At 33.2% G+C, this 18213-nt stretch overlaps 1 protein-coding gene across 2 annotated transcripts in view; it reads right to left on the bottom strand.

Moving 5' to 3' along the window:
• LOC118196311 (protein Loquacious-like) overlaps positions 1-18213 on the bottom strand; it is a 98890-nt gene that overhangs the window by 55044 nt on the left and 25633 nt on the right. For both annotated transcript variants that reach the window (XM_035367739.2, XM_035367740.2), the window contains exons 3-4: positions 17293-17474; positions 12864-12970 (exon numbers count right to left, since the gene is read on the bottom strand). In XM_035367739.2, the coding sequence (XP_035223630.2) occupies positions 12864-12970; positions 17293-17474 (289 nt within the window). The remainder of the gene's footprint in view (positions 1-12863; positions 12971-17292; positions 17475-18213) is intronic.

Genomic DNA, 18213 nt, shown 5'->3' with positions numbered 1-18213 from the left:
GGCTAATACAATTTTTTAAAATTCTTACACTTTTACGCAGAGAAAGGCCTGAGTAACGACAGAAAACTTTTATTTATCAAAGTGCTTTTAAATCTGATGAAAATAAAATTAATAACTAATGTACATACTATTGGTGTGGATTAATGATGAGTCGGTACTACCGAACTGGGTATTTTGAAATGGGTACTGAAAATCGGTACATCCAAGTACCCGTTACTTCAGTACCGAAATCGGTACTTTTCGGTATTCGTTACTTCTGTACCGAAGCGGGTACTTTTCGGTATTCGTTACTTCTGTACCGAAACAGGCACTTTTCGGTATTCGTTATTTCTGTACCGAAATGGGTACTTTTCAGTATTCGCTACTTTGTAACGAAAATATGCGTCTCTTCTCGGTATTCGTTACTGGAGGATCGATGATAGTTCAGCTCACTTCGGTTTTAGTAAGAGGACAGTAGTATCTGGTTGTATTTGCGAAATGGTGGTATGCGCTCCTTGTGTCCATGAATGACCTTGAAATAGGGCATAGAATGGCAAACGTGAAAGGGGGAACTTCCGTTCCATTCGTTACGGAGACTAGAGTTTGAGGTAATATAATTAATTGCCTTTGTGTGCGCGGGAGAACGAGTGTGAAATAGTGGAAATTTTTCAAAAGGCCGTTCGTTGTGTGTGTGTGTGTGTGTGTGGGGAGAATAGTAGCAGTTGGAGTCACTGTCGCCGGCATTGCTCGCTTGTGATTGGAGTCGGTATAGTAAGGAGGGAAAGGGAGGGGAGCGCTAGATGATTTGCAATCCGAATTGTGCATGTTTTGATTTTTCATCGTTTGTAGGAGAAAAACTGTGTGGATCTGAAATGATTGATTTGGTAAGTTTCAGTTGTTGGATTGGTGAATGGAATCAACTACCAACTAGATTACTTCCTTTTCCTCAACATATTTTTAGCATAAATCATGAAATTTTTTTTTTCGTTTGCTTGCTTAATAGAGCAACGTAAATCATATGATCCTTTTTAAATAAATATGATCCTTTTTTATCCCGCTGTACCTACTTCAGAAAATGTCACAGCATTTAGTGGATCACTAAGCCAATCAATGACCCACTTATGATAATTCTTCCCCCTTCTAAAAACAGATTTTCATCTCGCCAAAAACTAAACCCAGGTCACGTGCCTAACACAGGATTGTCAACGCCTGCTTTATTCCCAGGACGTGACCACGCTTCTCCGATAGTAAGAGAGGTGAACTTTGACCTGGCAGTCCAAATCTTTTTTTTTTTTTTTTCTCCCTCTGGAGCTTATTTGAGGGGGAAAAACTATCGAATGGAACACCGGAAATTATCCGGACATGTTTATGTAAACATACATGTCCCTCCCTTTTTTTCCTTTGCATTTTTTGCTCTTCATGCCTGATTAATAGAATCATTAGGCGATATTGCACTTAGTTCCTTCAGTGCACAAAATCGTTAGCTGCGTATTTCGGTACTCCAAATCGTTACTAGAACACTTCGGTACTCCAAATCGTTACTAGGGTACTTCAGTACTCCAAATCATTACTAGGGTACTTCGGTATTCCAAATCGTTACTAGGGTACTCCGGTACAGCACGCCGTTACTAGGGTACTCCGGTACAGCAAACCTTTACTAGGGTACTTTACTAGCAAACCGTTACTCCAGTATTTCATTACTTCGGTACTCCAAATCGTTACTTGGGTACTCGGTACTTGAAATCGGTTTTCGGTACTTTTCAAAGTAACGGTTACTTGAGTAACGGGTATTTTGTACCGGGTACTTTTCTGTACCCGTTACTCTTGTACCGGTTACAAGAAAGTACCGAAGTTGCCCATCACTAGTGTGGATAAACTCAATAATGTACCCTGTTTTGAGGTAAAACAAAATATGATAATAAATATGAGGTATCTAGTACCAAGCGCTCACCAAATGGTCCTGCAATTCCCGCACATAGCGAGCGGGTAGCATGGCAGCATGAATTTGGTTTTCCATTGGGACTACAAATTCTCTTGGATGCCAAGACATGACCCGAGAGTCACTGGAATGTTCCCTGAACTACTCCCTGACAATTTGACCCTTATGACATGCTGCATTATCCTGTTGGCAAACACCATCCCCCACCGAAAACATTGTTGCCATAAATGGGTGGACTTGGTCTGCAATGATGTTCACGTTGTACACAGACGTCAGGGATTGTTCTATGGGGATTATGGGTCCTAATGTGCTTCATGAAAACATCACCGACACCATAATACTCCCATCACCGGCCTGTCTCCGTCCAACTGTGCTACAGACAAAAATCTTAGTTCAGAGCGATTCAGTTTTGCTTTCAATACATTTCGATTGGCTAATCGGTTTGGTTTATGTGATTATGGCAAAGTCTCGAGAACTATCATCCCAAAGGAATGGGATGCCCTTGTGGAGGATTTTCTAAGGGAAACTGGCTCGCACACATGTTACACATGGGGAAAACTATGAAAATGCACATACAGCCAGCATTGGACTGAACTACCAGTGTTCAGGGACTATATCGCTCAGCCACTGGTGGGCCTTCATTAGATAATTAATAAAGCTTTAAAATTATTATTGATGTTTGAGTTTCTTATTTACAAAACCTTTAAATCACCAGCGTTATATGAAAGTCATGCGATACAAATAAATCAGCAACTGATGCAAACCAGAAACCTAAAATTAACCAATCACAGATTAGCTAATAGATTTGGTATAAATACTAATACATCAGACTTGGTATAAACACTCTTAGAAAAATAACTATGTCATTCCTTTTCCTAGCTGCCACCTTGCTCTCCCAACCTTTCTTTTGAAGGGGGGAATGTGTAAATTATAGCAAAATACAATAATCTTATTTAAGCAACCTCAAAATTAACTATTCTAGATTTGGTGCTCCTCTCTAAATTCATCTGTTCTCCCAAATTTGAGATCCTTCAATGTTATATAACAACTTAAAATTAACCAGTCACAGATTAGCTATACTTATAAATCTGATTAAGTATAAATGCTCTTGGCACAATAACTATGTCATTCCTTCCCCAAGATTCTGCCATGCAAACATTTATGCTACTATGTTCTAATTTTTTCTTATTCTAAGATGATATAATGTGCATACAGTCAAAAGTCTTTAATCCGGACTCGTCGGGACTTTGGCGATTTCGGATTATAAATAATGAGTTTAAATCTGGTAAGATGGCATGCAGAAATTATACAATTAAAAATATAAAATTTAAAAATATAAATTAAAAATCGTAATTTATGAAATAAAGAGCAATTATGATCTAAAGGATATCAAAATTTACACACAAAAAAAAAAAAAAAAAAAAAAAAAAAACCTTAATATTTATTTGCTTACTTTCTTAAACATTTCTTTCAATGCGTGCATGCGTAAAGCATACAACCAGAAAACTATTTTATGCGCATTCGTGATATTCATAATGACGAGGAAATTTATTTAAATCATATCGGAGTACATCGAGATGAAACATTACATTTAGTAAGGACTTATAAGCCGAATAAAATAAAAACATCTGCCCTGAAGATAAGGATAGTGCTGACAGATCAACTTCCAGTTCATTGTGAGTCCCCCCCCCCCCCGCAGAGCAGCGCGAAATTGATAAATAGATTTCGGAATGGTTAGAGAAACAAATCACCTCTCTGTCACTTTCTTCATGCCTTTATCCATTTTTTGCAGCAATTACACTTTTTGTTTAACAGACATCGAAACATGCTTTCGCTTTATAGATCCTTTGGCAGCTCCAGAATCGGAAATTCTATTTGACATAATCGAAAGTTCAACCTTACTTTTATAAAATTCCTCTAACAGTCTGCAAAAAATAATAAGTCGGATACAACTCGAAGATTAAAGAACAACGCAATCTGCAACATTAACTGAAATAGATAATAAGATAATTTTAGCTTAGCTTATACCGTTCGTTATACATTAAACGCGCATGCGTAAACGTATCATGCACATGCGTAAAGGTATTACGCGCATGCGTTAACGCATTATGCATTTACACATGCGCAGAAAGTTTGTAGCTTTGAGGTCCGGATTGTAGATCATTCCGGACATCCAGATTAAAGACTTTTCACTGTATAAGATATATTGTAATTTCTTATGATGTAGAAATATCTTATCTTCTAAGAAATGATTTGATATGTGCGAAAATAAAGATTGGTGATTTATAAAAGTCCAGTTTTGTTATCTCCATCGGTATCCCTTAACCATCAGCCATGAGGAATATCAAAAGCTGTTAAAGTATTGGATTCCTCTTATGCATTAAATTATTACATAGATATACCATATATACACACACACAAACAGGGTCTGCCCAAAAAGTAATGAGACTGATTCCATAAAATTAATTTATTTGAAGTTAATTTTACTGACACTTAATATTCTACAAAATAGCCTCCTCCTGAATTAATACACTGCTGTCAATGACTCTGCCACCCACTGTCTGCCTGAAGTCTTCAAATGGAATGCTGTTCAGTACGCCTGTTACATTTTTCTGCACGTTCTCCGGACTGTCAAAACGATGAGCTTCTAAGCTGCATTTTAATCGAGAGAATAGAAAAAGTCCCGGTAGTGACTGAAAAGGAGCTGTACATTAGTTGGGGCAGTATTGCGACATTGTGTTTGGCCAGAAACTGAGTTACTTTGAAGGATGTGTGGACTGGTGCATCATTGTGGTGCAGAATCCAAATAGCTTATGAGCTAGTGGCAGGAAACAAGTGATTTGATTTCTCAATGTTTGATGCCTTTCCTTGTAAAAATCTGCATTAACTATCCATCCAGGTGGCATGAAATCTTTGTGCACTATACCCTAGGTGTCAAAGAAGGCAATGAGCATGGATTTTAGTTTTTATTTACTCACTCAAGGCTTCTTTTGACAAGGAGATTAGAATATGTGCCACTCTGCACTCGTCTCATTCCTTCAGGATCATACAGGAATGATTACCATTGACCCATATTTCATCAATGGTAATCACTCACTTCAAAAAATTAGAGTCACTTGTTAGACACAATTCCAACAATTCATGCAAAATCGACTCATGAAAAATCGTTTTCTTTCTGTCTGTCGGTCACAATTCTTGGATCCAGCTCGGCACAAATTTTCTGCTTTAAGTTTTTTCCTGATGATTTAATGCACAATTGAACTCTGTATATATATATTAAATAACTTGTGTTGCATAGATATTGAATGAATTAGCAATTTATCATTTACTGCGGTCAACTTCAATTTTCTGGATGTTTACAATATTTTACAACAAATCACATTTTAAGTCCAAATTGCACCACTATTTTCTGTCACCAAGGCCACTACAGAAGACAAGTACCCATATTTAATTTTATATCTTTGACTGACAGTTACACTTTATTTAGCATTATAATAGATATTTTTGTATTGTTACACATTTTATTAGATACTGTTATGCATGCATTTTTGCTTCTAATCCAGGTTAGGATTCTTCCAGAGTAGTGGAATTGGAAGAAATAAACAATGAAGCACCTGGGCAGGGCTGCTAACAGGGATGCATGTCTTAAAAAAATTTAACTTACTTGAAAATAAATGTTTTATTATTTTTGAGATAAACTACAAAGTAATTAATAAGTTTCACCTTCTCTCAAATTTAGTGATCTTTCAGATTTTACATTACAGGCAAAGGGGCATTTTTTTTTAATGTTTCATGTGTTACCTTTATTTATTAAATATCATGTTCTTTACACTTAAACCATAAAATCCAGTTCCACAGCAATATCACAAACAATTTTAAAACAAGCATATCTTTAGAATTTGCTATACACAGTCTCACGTGCTGAACATAAAAAAAAAAAAAAAAAAAAAAAAAAAAAAACTATTTTTTCCCCCATACAGTGCTGACATTGCTAACTTTGAAATCATTGAGTTTGCTAATCAAAAATCCGTTAAAAGTTTTACAAAATATGAAATGCATAATAAAACAAATTCCAAATTTGGGCTTTCAGATGCCCATATTCAAGTGGAAATGTACATTATTCAAAATTTGATGGCTTTAGGTACCATACCGTCACTTTACAGTGTGAGAAATATACATTCATTTATGCAGATGCTTGATTATTTAATTTCTTTAAATATAATACAGAGCTGTGATATTTAGTGGCAACAGTTTGAAAAGTGAACCGACATTTAATTCAGTCATAGGTCTTTAATGCAAAACCCTAAAACAAAATTAATAGCTCTTCTGGGCTAATTAATTTCTTTTTAAATTTCTATATTTAAATAATAATTTTTAGAACTACAGTAGGTCTGCTTAACATCTCATGTTTGTCCATGGTTATTTTGATAAAACTGAATGATAACATTAAACGATGAAAAAATATATTTCAAAATAGTAATGGAACAACTAATTTAACATGAATATAACTAGAAACACATAAATAAGTACTTTCATAGCATTTGAATAAGAAACAGCAAAAGTTTTTTGATGAGCTGTTCACAGAGTCTTTGACATAAAAGTTAATTTATGGACTGTTTATAATACTTTTGGAAATTATTTGATGGATTCTCCATCCCTATCTAATGGGCATTCCTCATTGGAAAGGAGCATGTAAATGCAAAATTTAAAATAAGACAAAAAAGCAACCTCAGTTGTTGTACACATTTTCAGAGAATTTGTTTGCTCCTGATGAAGGATCTACGTCTGATTGTACTCAAAATTAGTTATTCATAATCAATGCAAAACTATCAATCAACAACTTTTTGCAGTTTATAAAAACAATCTAAGTAAATACATATGTATTTTTCTTACTTTTGGAAAGAAAAGGGGAATGATTTAGCAATGATGAAAGGGGGTGCATGGGACAAATCAGGTTGAGAACCACTGATTTATAAACATGATATTTGTATACTGTTTTTTAAATAAGGTCCATTTGTTAATGAGAGTGAGAATGATGTGCAATCGCCACAATGCATATGCCATTCTACCTCGTGCATGTGTTTAAATGCTATTTGCAGCTGCATCATCTGTCTGTGTGCTGAGCTGTAGAAGTTAATAATGTTTAAGAAAATTGAATAACCTGCCAACTATGATCTGTAATTCGATTCCTGACTGCAAGTAACTCAACAACAGTAGAAATTTACTATCATGGTTTGAAAGTAGGAGAGAATGTTCAAGAACAAGTGTATTAATATACATAATTAAGCAACCTTCTCTGATTTCTGAAGATTTGGTTCATGATGTGGACAACAAAATTCCAAAAAACCGACAATTCACAATTTCCAAATTATCAATTGATTTTACATGGGTTTCAAGTTCAGTTTTGTACACCACTGTTTTGGAGAAACTGAATAATTGAAAATTATGTAGGTCAATTCCAAGATGGCTTTCTGATGATCCCAAAGCAAAATGATTGGGCTCTGCTTTACAGTTTTTTACTTGATACAATGAGAAAGGAGATTAGTTTTTGAACCATATCTTTACATGAGATCAGGTTTGGGTGTCCCACATGACTTCCGAGTCCAAGCAACAGTCAGTGAAATGGCGACACACATTGCGCCAACCACAGCGAAAGCCAAACAAACAATGATCGCAACAAGTGCTTTTAGGAAAGGAAAGGGATTTTGTTATTGGATTTTATGTCAAGAAGCACAACAATCAATTCTGGTGCATCTTGTGTGACCTTGAGAAAATTCCAGCATGCCACACAAAAAAGCAGCATGATCTACTGTCTTCCAGTATGATATTGCTTCATGACAATGTAATACAAGGCTGTGATATTTAGTGGCAACAGTTTGAAAAGTGAACCAACATTTAATTCAGACATGTTTCTGTATAGGTACAAAGTTTAATCAGGTCTTTTGAATGAGAACAACTGGATCATGCACCTTATAGTCCAGACCTTGTATCGAGTAATTTTCACTTGTTTCGGTACTTATATTAAGTAGTTCTTTGCTAGTCAATGGTTCAACAATGACAAACAAGTGAAAATTGCAGTTATGGATTCAGCTTCTACATAGGTGGTAGATTTGTTTAATGTCAGAATTTTAAAAAAACTTATTGAATGGTACGACAAATTTTTGAATAAAAATGGAAGTTATGTAAAAAAGTAGATGAAAGTACATAGAATATGAAAAAAAATTAATTATATTTGTTGTATTTTTCATCTTGTTAAAAAATGGACCTTAGTTAAAAAAATATCCCTCATCAAATTAGCTAACTAATTGATATTCAGTTAGAAATATAAAAGACCTAAAACTATCTTTCACACTGTTACAGGTCAACTCTGATTTTTTAAATTTTACAGCACTTTGTGCTCAAGTGACTCCTTAGTAGTCATACTCTACAAAATAACCCAATGGGTAGCAATATTGAAATTCTACCCTCTACAGGAATTTTGATTGCTAGTGGATTTTTATTGTCAATGTTTTCAATATTGTTTATCATTTTAAAAAAACCTTTCATTAGCACATTTAATCTTAATTTAAAGCTAATAACATCTTTAGTTCCCTTTCTGAGCCCTTAGGTACAGCTACAAAGTCTCTTAACAACTTTTAACAGTTTAATTGCTTGGAAATGGAACAACTTACATCTTTGGTACTGGTCACACTTTCACACACAAGATTCAAAGCTTTTATGAAAAGTGACATAATTTACACAACTGTAGTGCCGGGTCCTTTAAAACTGGAACTCTGAAAAGAAGTAGTGCCCTCTAGGTGGAAAAAGAGTAAGTTGGAGACTGACTTTTGGCAGGAGAGGCCAAATGCTCAGTGTGATAATTTTAGACTTTAAACCATTCTATCAATTGATATTTTCTATCTGTACAAAATTTATATAGTTTACGTTGTGCATGTGAATAAATTAATAAGGTTAATCCGAGCCCATTAATTGCAGGCAAGACACCACCATGGTCATGGCTGGTTCCTACAGCAACCATTACATGTGCACCACTGGTTCCTCTGGTTGATAGTCCTCCAACTGTGGGCAAATGTAATTAATCACTGTATTGAGTTGAACACGAGCTGTGATTGTTTTTCACTGATGAAAAATGATACCAAAATCTTCTCATGTGGAATCCAACACCAAACATTCACTCTCAAGACGTCCTGTTTCAAATACATATTGACATGAGGATTTTCAGATCACTAAATCCTCACATTATACATATATTAAACCACAACAAAATGTTAGGAAAACACTTTTAATATGTATAAAAACACACAAAAAATTATAGCACTACCTTTAATAAGGGGCTCACAATAATATGATATAGTTGTTCAGGGACATTTCTTATAATTTTTTACTCAGTCTCAGAAAAAAGAATAATTCCTTTTGAATCTTTACAGTATTTATTTCTTATGTCATAACATAAACACAAGAGAAAGAATGAAACATCTAATCTCAATGATGTTCCAAGAGATGAAAGAAAATGGTAAAATAAATCCTAAATTGCAAGCACTGTGGTCATATAAAAGAGGAAAAAATTTGAATGTGTGCTTATACATGCATACATATAAACTTAAATAACCTTAAGCAAAGAAAAAAATTAAGTTAAAAAAAATAAAAGCCCAAATTATTACTGTAACTTGAATTAATTCAGTGGCAATGCTTATTTAAATTTCAAATAATAATCAAAGTAAATTCATCATATTCAATTCTGGAATAATAAATTGACATTTCCCCCCTAGAAATGGAAATTAAAAATAACTAGAGAATGACAGCTATTACAAAACTCCAGACATAGAAATCCAAAACTCATGCAAAATTATTACATACATTAGATAAGTGCAAAAATAATAAAAGCAATTGAATTTTAAATCTCCCAATACATCTTCAACGGGGGTTTGGTGTAATGAGAGACAAAGAAAAAGCCCGTTTCCGAACGACAAATGAAGAAGTATAAAAAATTAAATCTGGAAAACATGAATTAAATCAAAAATTTTTAAAGTAGTCTTTCAAAACTAGAATCCAGTGCTGATTTTACATAAAGTAATTAATGCAATTTAAATTAAAACTGTCAGGATACAATTTTTGGGAAAAAGTCAAGTTCACTAAAAAAATAAAGAAACAAATTTCTTAAAGACAATGGATAAAATTAATAATTAATTACTTACTAATTACTTAGCTCGATTATTTATTGATTAATTTTTCTAGAATGTAAATATTATATTATATATATATATATATATATATATATATATATATATATATATATATATTGCTTTCCCTTTAATTTCAAATCTAATTTGGTTCGTTTTTGTTAGGTATCTCTAGCATTTATTTTGAAAGTAGCTTCAGTAACATAGTTTATAATTTGCAATTTTAGATTTCCTAAAGGGTGTGGGCGGTATTAATCTCTATTTTTTTAATGCACTCATTATTAAAAATAGAAAAAAAAAGTATTTCCAAATTATTGAGAAAGACAGGAATGCTTATTTTTAAGATTATTTAACTGCTGACCGATGGAATAATTTTAGATTACACCCCCTAAAGAATTAATTTAAAATCATTTAATAAGCAACAAAGTTACTTATTTAATTTTAAAGCATTTACTTGTAACATTCCCTCACCTTCATTAATTTTAACCACATAGGCTTCATTTTATTTTTTTTTCCCTTTATTTTTTCAACATAATTTGGTTTTTACCAAAATAGAATTTACAGAAATGGCTGATTTAATATTTTTTTCCCTCGTCAACAGCCAACACAGACTAGATGACACAGTAGGCAAGCCTGCTCCTGAAGAACTTTGCATTTTAAAGATATTTTAGAAAGAAAAGCAGTGAAAGCAGTCTAGACAGAAAGGAAAGCAACCAGAGAGGGAATGCAATGAGCCCAAAGCTGGATTAAAACTTTTAAAGGAGCTCTAAGTACTTAAAAGATTTTGGTACCTTGCATACTTTTATGCTAATTTTTTCTTCATTCCTAGTCTGTCTCAGTTTTGTTTTAGCTGCATCATGCATTCCATGGTAAAAACACCAATGGAACACTTTTCTGATGCCCCTTTCCTTGATGCCCTATAAGCACATGCTTACATTGCTTAGACCTGAATGTGCCCAACATGAAATGCTTGTTCAAAAGAAATCAGTTGCAGTTCAAATTAATTCCAGTCTGTTAAAATGCTATGCATGACTTACGAGTACTATTTTTAGAGCATAAAGGAAAAATAACTCTCTCTCAAAATATTTAAATTAGCAATATAGCAATGCAACAAATGCATAAAATATACCTATAATAATATAAATATGAAATAAGCTCAACAATTTGTTTACTCCATTTCTTGCACTTTATCCAGAAGAAAAAGAAAAAATAGGTTTGGGGACGTACTTATGGTAAGAAAAGAAAAAAATAGGTCTACGTACTTATGGATTAGCCCACTGACTATGAACGCTGGCAGAGATCCTACCAAAGTTGTAACAATTGGAACTATAGAATTCTGAAGAAACAAACACTTCTTTAGTTAACAAACTATCAGTATTTGACTTGCTTCATTAAAAGGCTTTTGTTGTTTTCAACTATTTGTTAGGTCTTCTGTTACACTGGAAGCAATACAAATACAGTCAAAAGTCGTTAATCCGGACTCGTCGGGACTTCGGCGATTCCGGATTATAGATCATCAGTTTAAATCTCGTAAGATGGCATGCGGAAATTCTAAAATTAAAAATATGAAACCGTAATTTATGAAATAAAGAACAATTATGATCTAAAGGGTATCAAAATTTACAAAAAAAAAAAAGCTTAATACTTATTTGTTTACTTTATTAAACATTTCTCTCAATGTAAGTTGTTTAAGTTGCTTCATTTTATGTGATAATACTTTCTCTTTAATTCTATAAAAAGACATAATTTCTTGTTCAGTTACAAAGTTCTGCTGTTCAAGTCCCGTTAATTGCGGTGCGGAGAATACTGACTAACTTGTCAATCGAAATTTTTTCGTTTTCACTAACCTCTCTGTCACATTCTTCATGTCTTTATCCATTTTTTGCAGCAATTCCACTTTTTGTTTGTTGGACATCGAAACATACTTTCGTTTTGTAGATCCTTTGGAAGTTCCAGCATCGGAAATTCTATTTGACATAATCGAAAGTTCAAGTTTACTTTTATAAAATTGCTCTTACAGTCTGCAAAAAATAATAAGCGGGATCCAATTCGAAGATTAAGGAACAATGCAGTCATTAACATTAACTGAAATAGATAATTAGATAATTTTAGCTTACACCGTCCGTTATACATTAAACACGCAGGCGAAAACGTATTCTGCAGTTGCGCACACGCATATGCGCCGTGGTCAAGGTCTTACGCGCACGCGTAAAACGCCTGTGCGCATGTGCCAACGCGGCGCATGCGCAGAAGGTTTTTAGCTTTGAGGTCCGGATTATGGGTGTCCAAATTAACGACTTTTGACTGTACAAACTTTCCTTAGCTAATTGTTCAAATCTACTTGTATTACTAATTTGTTGTCCAAATTAAGTTAACACTATTGTTTTCATTTAAATTTGAATCCTTATTTATTAACACAAAATAAGCATACCGAGAATGAACTGGGGTTACATCAAAAGAAAGTACAGATGCCATGAGTATGTCGTGATGTCACACTTAACTATAAATAGTGCGAAATCGTGCTGATTGGCAATAGTTTTATGGGCCATGGGATAATACATTAATATCGAAACCTATTGTTTCCTGCTCTGGAAAAAAAAATCAGCAACCCTTTTTCTAAGCAATCTTGATCAGTAGCAAGCATAAATTTGTTAAAGTGAATTAAATATTATCAAATCCTCAAATTTCATCACTAAACTTATTCAATTTTTAAATAATGAAGAAAAGATAAAAATTTTTGAAGAATATAATATTACGTCACTTACCTTGGCAGCCTCTTCCTCTTCATCAGAAACAACTTTTAGAGCTTTTAACCTTTTCAGCATATTATCAGCAGCCTGACGTTTTGCCAGCCTTTTGCTTTTGCCTTCCCCTAAAAGATAAATTATTCCACTTACTTCAATTAAACAATATTAAAAGTTCTCACACATTTTCTGTTACTGCAGATTTTTGCTCTAAAATATTCTGAACAATAATAGAAAGTTCTCTCTTTTGCCCTAAACTATGTTAAACTACACAAGCTCTGATGTAATGTTTCCCTGCTGCATATTTTTGCCTTAAAATACGTTAAACTACATCAAAAAGTTACAATACTACATTCTTTGCTATTACAGATTTTTGCCATAATGTATGTTCTAAATCAAGATCTCAGTCAGGATGAATTCCTCCTCCTTCCCCCGGGACAGGAATCTTAGTTTCAGGGGGAATACTGTCTTTTATTTACCTGTTAAGAAGTAAGTAATACAAAGAAATACTTTTATCCAAATAATGGTATTTATACACACTTTCTACAGTTCTTGTTTAATTTATGAAAACATTAAAAAATATTTTTGAACATATACCAATTTATTGATATTTGTTTCATTTCTGTTTTGAATGCTTTAAATTAAATTCATTTGCATCAAAATTATGCACAAATTCAGTCATTGCTAAATTGCTAAAACGATAATTGTAATTTGGGGGGGGGGGTCAAAATGGTAGATTATAGCACGTGCAGAGTTAGCAGATACAGATTAATAGATTAGAGCAGGTGCAGAAATTCTTGAGTAAGTTAACAAGATGGATTTCTTCAACCTGTCAATACGAATTAGGGAATAATAATATGGTTATTTGTATGCAAGTGTTTTTTTTTTTTTTTTTTTTTTTTTTTGGTATTCTACTGCAATACTGAAATCCAGAAGAATGCAGAGTATTCATCTAGTATGTAATTTACCAGTTTAGTAACTTAGTTATTTCATAGATGGTAAAAGTTTCAAGTGGTAAAAGGTCTTACGCGCACGCGTAAACGCCTATGCGCATGTGTCAACGCGGCGCATGCGCAGAAAGTTTTTAGCTTTGAGGTCCGGATTATGGGTGTCTGAATTAACGACTTTTGACTGTATTCTGTTATTCATCAAAACTCTATATCCAACTTCTGTATATCCAAGTAAAATTCCAAATTCAGCTCTTTTATCCCACTTAGATTTTCTCTTTTCTTCTGGTACTCTTACATACACTCTACTTCCGTATACTTTCAATTCATTAGCAGATGGTTTCCTATTGAAAAATATTTCATATGGTGTCTTCTTTACAACAGTATTTGTTAATGTCTTGTTTTTCAAATAAGCAGCAGCTTTAATTACTTCAGGCCAGTAACGTCTGTCAACTTTTGCTTCGGCTAAAAGACATCTTGCCATATCCATTACAGTTCTGTTGTAACGCTCAGCAGTACCATTTAATTCGTATACATATGGTGGGCATGACTTTATCTTTAAACCCTTTTCTCTTGCAAATTTGTATATCTTGATATTCATATATTCACTACCATTTCAACATCTTAGTTCTTTGATAGTCTTCCCTGTTAAATTTTGAATTTCATTTACATATTCAATTAAGCAATCAGAGACTTGATCCTTAGATTTGATACAATAAATTTTTGCCAACTTGCTATAATCATCAATAAAACTCACAAAGTATTTCTCACCATTACATCCACTTGTTCTGTGAGGTCCATTTACATCTGTGTGTATAATCTCCAGAATATCTTCTGCTTTTCTTCTATTATTCTTGAATGGTAAATTGTGCATTTTATTTTCAATACATATGGCACACTTCATATATTCGGTTTCTATTTCTTTAGGGATTCCTTCTAATAGCTGATCTCTGCACATAATATCCAGATATTTAAAGTTTACATGTCAAAATGAACAGTGCAATTTTTCCTTTAACGTTAACTTACTGTTGGTCAAATTTGCAAATATTTTACTATTTTTAACATAACTCTTTACTTTATATAATCTTTCTTCTTTTTTTGCTATTGCTACTAATGAACCATTGACATCATACATTTTAGAGAACTTTTCTTTTGAAACTATTTTATGATTTATCAGTAATCTTCGAATAACTTAATAAATTTGCTTTCATTTCTTTTACATAAAATACATTCTTCAATATTACGATAGATTCAGAGTTATATACTGAAAAAGAAACTATCATATTACCAACCTTTGTAGCTTTCAAAATCCTTCCGTCACCGACTTTCACTTGAATAGGATCCTTCAAAGTGACTTGCCCTTTGAAATATTCATCACTGTTTATAATGTGGTCTGTGCATCCGCTATCCAGTAACCAATTGATTTCATTTTTATTCATCACAGTTTTGCACTGGAACTTGTCATGTTACTTTCGATAACAGTGGTGTGAAAACTATTGCCTTGATGACTGTTTATTCTATGGTTAGAGTATGCTCCACGTTTACGATGTTCACTAAAAGCACGACTACGTCCTCAATTGTTTGAAGAACTTCGACCACGATAATTAGCGGAGCCATTACCACGATAGTTCCTTTGATGGACATGCCAACAATTCTTTTTAATGTGACCAGGTTTTCCACAATTATAACAGACATTCCCTTGTGGACCCGATTTGCTTGTTTCAATTTTGAAAACATTTGATTTTTCTGCTGGTGCACAATCTTCATAATCATTTTTCTCTTCAAGTAATTTTGATTTGATTTTGCTCTTTAGGTAATCGACTGTTCTGTCCTTCTCTGGTAATACATCTATTAAGTCACCAATGTGACTGTAATTTGAAGGTAATGCTCTTAGCATATAGTGCAATTTTTCTTGTTCCGTAACGGTGGCGCCGGCATGTTTCAGTTCGTTCACATACTTCTCAAAATCATCGAAAAATATATTTACATCAGGATAATTTTTCAGTATCACACATTCTAAGTTATTTCGACAAACAATTTGTAGGGATGTTGAAGTTTTTAAATACATTGCATCAAATTTCGTAATTATATCAAATGCAGTCTCACACTCGTGAATATATTCCAATTGCTTGTTTGTTATGGCACCGTAAATGTAATTTGTAGCTTTTAACACTTTTTAAACTGAAGAAATTTCATCATACGCACTTTCCAATTAAAATAGTCCGAACCATCAAATAGCGGGATGTCGATATCACTGCATCTTGTACATGCCATTTTTACGCTAGTACCGGTAACTTTTAAAACAAATTATAACTACTAAATTCTTCATTCATATTCACAAACCACAAGAACTGCTACCATGTTAAATAAATCGATATCATATGAAGAAGCAAGTCAAAAAATAAGAAACGTATCTTTTCACATTTTTTATTGAAACTTAACAACACGTGCACAACATTACAACGGAATCCACAGCTCGCACGCAGAGAGAGAACTTGGTGTTGCCAATATGGTAAATATAAATGTACCAAACTAACAATATTCGCAGCCGTAAAGTGCCATTTCTGCGCATGCGTCAAGCGACGCATGCACAGAAAGTTTGTAGCTTTGAGGTCCGGATTATAGATTATTCCGAATTATGGGTGTCCAAATTAACGACTTTTGACTGTACCATTAATTTAAGTTATTTAAAAAAAGCTGCCAAAATAAAATCATTACGAAACAACAGAAAAGTAGGGTTCCTAGGAGGAAATCATTATCTAACACAGAAATCACCAAATTTGATGTGGCCTTCATTTCTCACTTTACCCAATTAAAATTTCAAGAGTATCATTATTATTCAATAGTAATAGCTTCATGAAATGGAAAATTCAATAGCTTCATACTCAGATTAAACCTCGTGCATAAAACTACTTTGCTATAATAATAATACTGGTTACTTGGTTACTGCAGTTAATATTAGACCGAGCGAAAAACCAGTTACTTAAAATTTTTTTGGAGCTAAAACACAAGTTTGGTCATAATGTTAAGATTTGTTTCCAATGCAGCATCTATGGAATGTAGATGGCTAGTGCCAGACTGCTTTGCATCAGCACTTGAAACAGAAGATAAACTGCACATAATGGTGGAAACAATACAGCATGCATACCTCTAAACACAGCTTATAGCCACTAATTGAATCTGTATCAAAAGGAGCTTCTGCATAACCATACAAGGTGGTTCTACTGCCAGCTGACCACACTATAGATTTGAATAGATAAGTACATCACTGTTGTATTTTTCACTTTCAAAATTAGCTTACTTTTGCATGAATAACTCCTATTTTCTAGTTAAACAGTGAATTCACTTAGCAATCAAAACTGGAAAACCTAATCTCTCGATCTGTAACCATTCGGTGGTCAGATTAATGAGGACGTACCAAAAAAGTCAAGTCCAAAAATTACAATGTAAAACATGCACACAAAATTGAAACACATTAAATTAAAATATGAGTTTAGACAAACCTGATGTTGTATGATATTCAACTACACACATGATAGAAAAAACCTTCTCATGTGGAAGACCGGTAGCCTTTTCTGTTTCATAATAAGGTGGCTGCCATTTTCTTTTCATACAAAGTTCTTGTAATGCACCTACTGGATTACCCTCAACATTTTCTTCAGCTGCAGGCACTGCTGCTGGTTCACTAAATGTAAAATAAATAATTTTATCACAGATAAATAACAAAATAAGAACATAATTTTTTAATAATTTCCCAGACAACTTAATTATATGAAAATAAACTTCATTTCAGTAAAAATAATTTGCATTATTGAAATGCATAATTCATCATTAAATTTAACAACCTGACAAGGTATTATAAAATAAAATTTCTACGCTATTTCAAAGAATTGTGGCTAAAGGAACATAAATTCCATAGTCATTTCTTATACTTCATTCTTCTATACTGTTTTAACTATTTAGAATGATTTTGCATGCTTCAACCAAAATTTTACAAAAGTATATACCCTTTCAGTCCTTTCTACTTTTTGCCAAAATGGTGAAAAACTTATTTTATCGAAGCTAGTCGATTACAACTATTTTTTAAGGAAATATTAAATTATACCTAAGACAATTATTGTTTAGACAAACAAAATCTTTTATTTAAGCAGAATGGTGAGAAACAGAAGCATAATACTTCTGAAATGTCATCTTGAAGTAAAAAAAGGCAATCAACTCAAAAGATTTTTTAAGTGACACAAAAATGAATCAATACTTGCTAATTAATATGACCTGTTTCAATTATTATGCTCATTCATAATCCTCAGAGCAATATTTCTCCATAGGTCTTTGATAACTATATCATATGTCTTTATCATGTTACTGCCTTCTTAGGCATCATTCTAAGGACACATAGATGCATCAATAACACTCTTGTGATAAAT

This window comes from Stegodyphus dumicola, chromosome 10, assembly GCF_044657685.1.
Source record: "Stegodyphus dumicola isolate Sdum_Otavi_A_Nest chromosome 10, ASM4465768v1".
NCBI classification, from domain to species: Eukaryota; Metazoa; Arthropoda; class Arachnida; order Araneae; family Eresidae; genus Stegodyphus; species Stegodyphus dumicola.
This window is presented reverse-complemented; position numbering and strand designations above follow the sequence as displayed.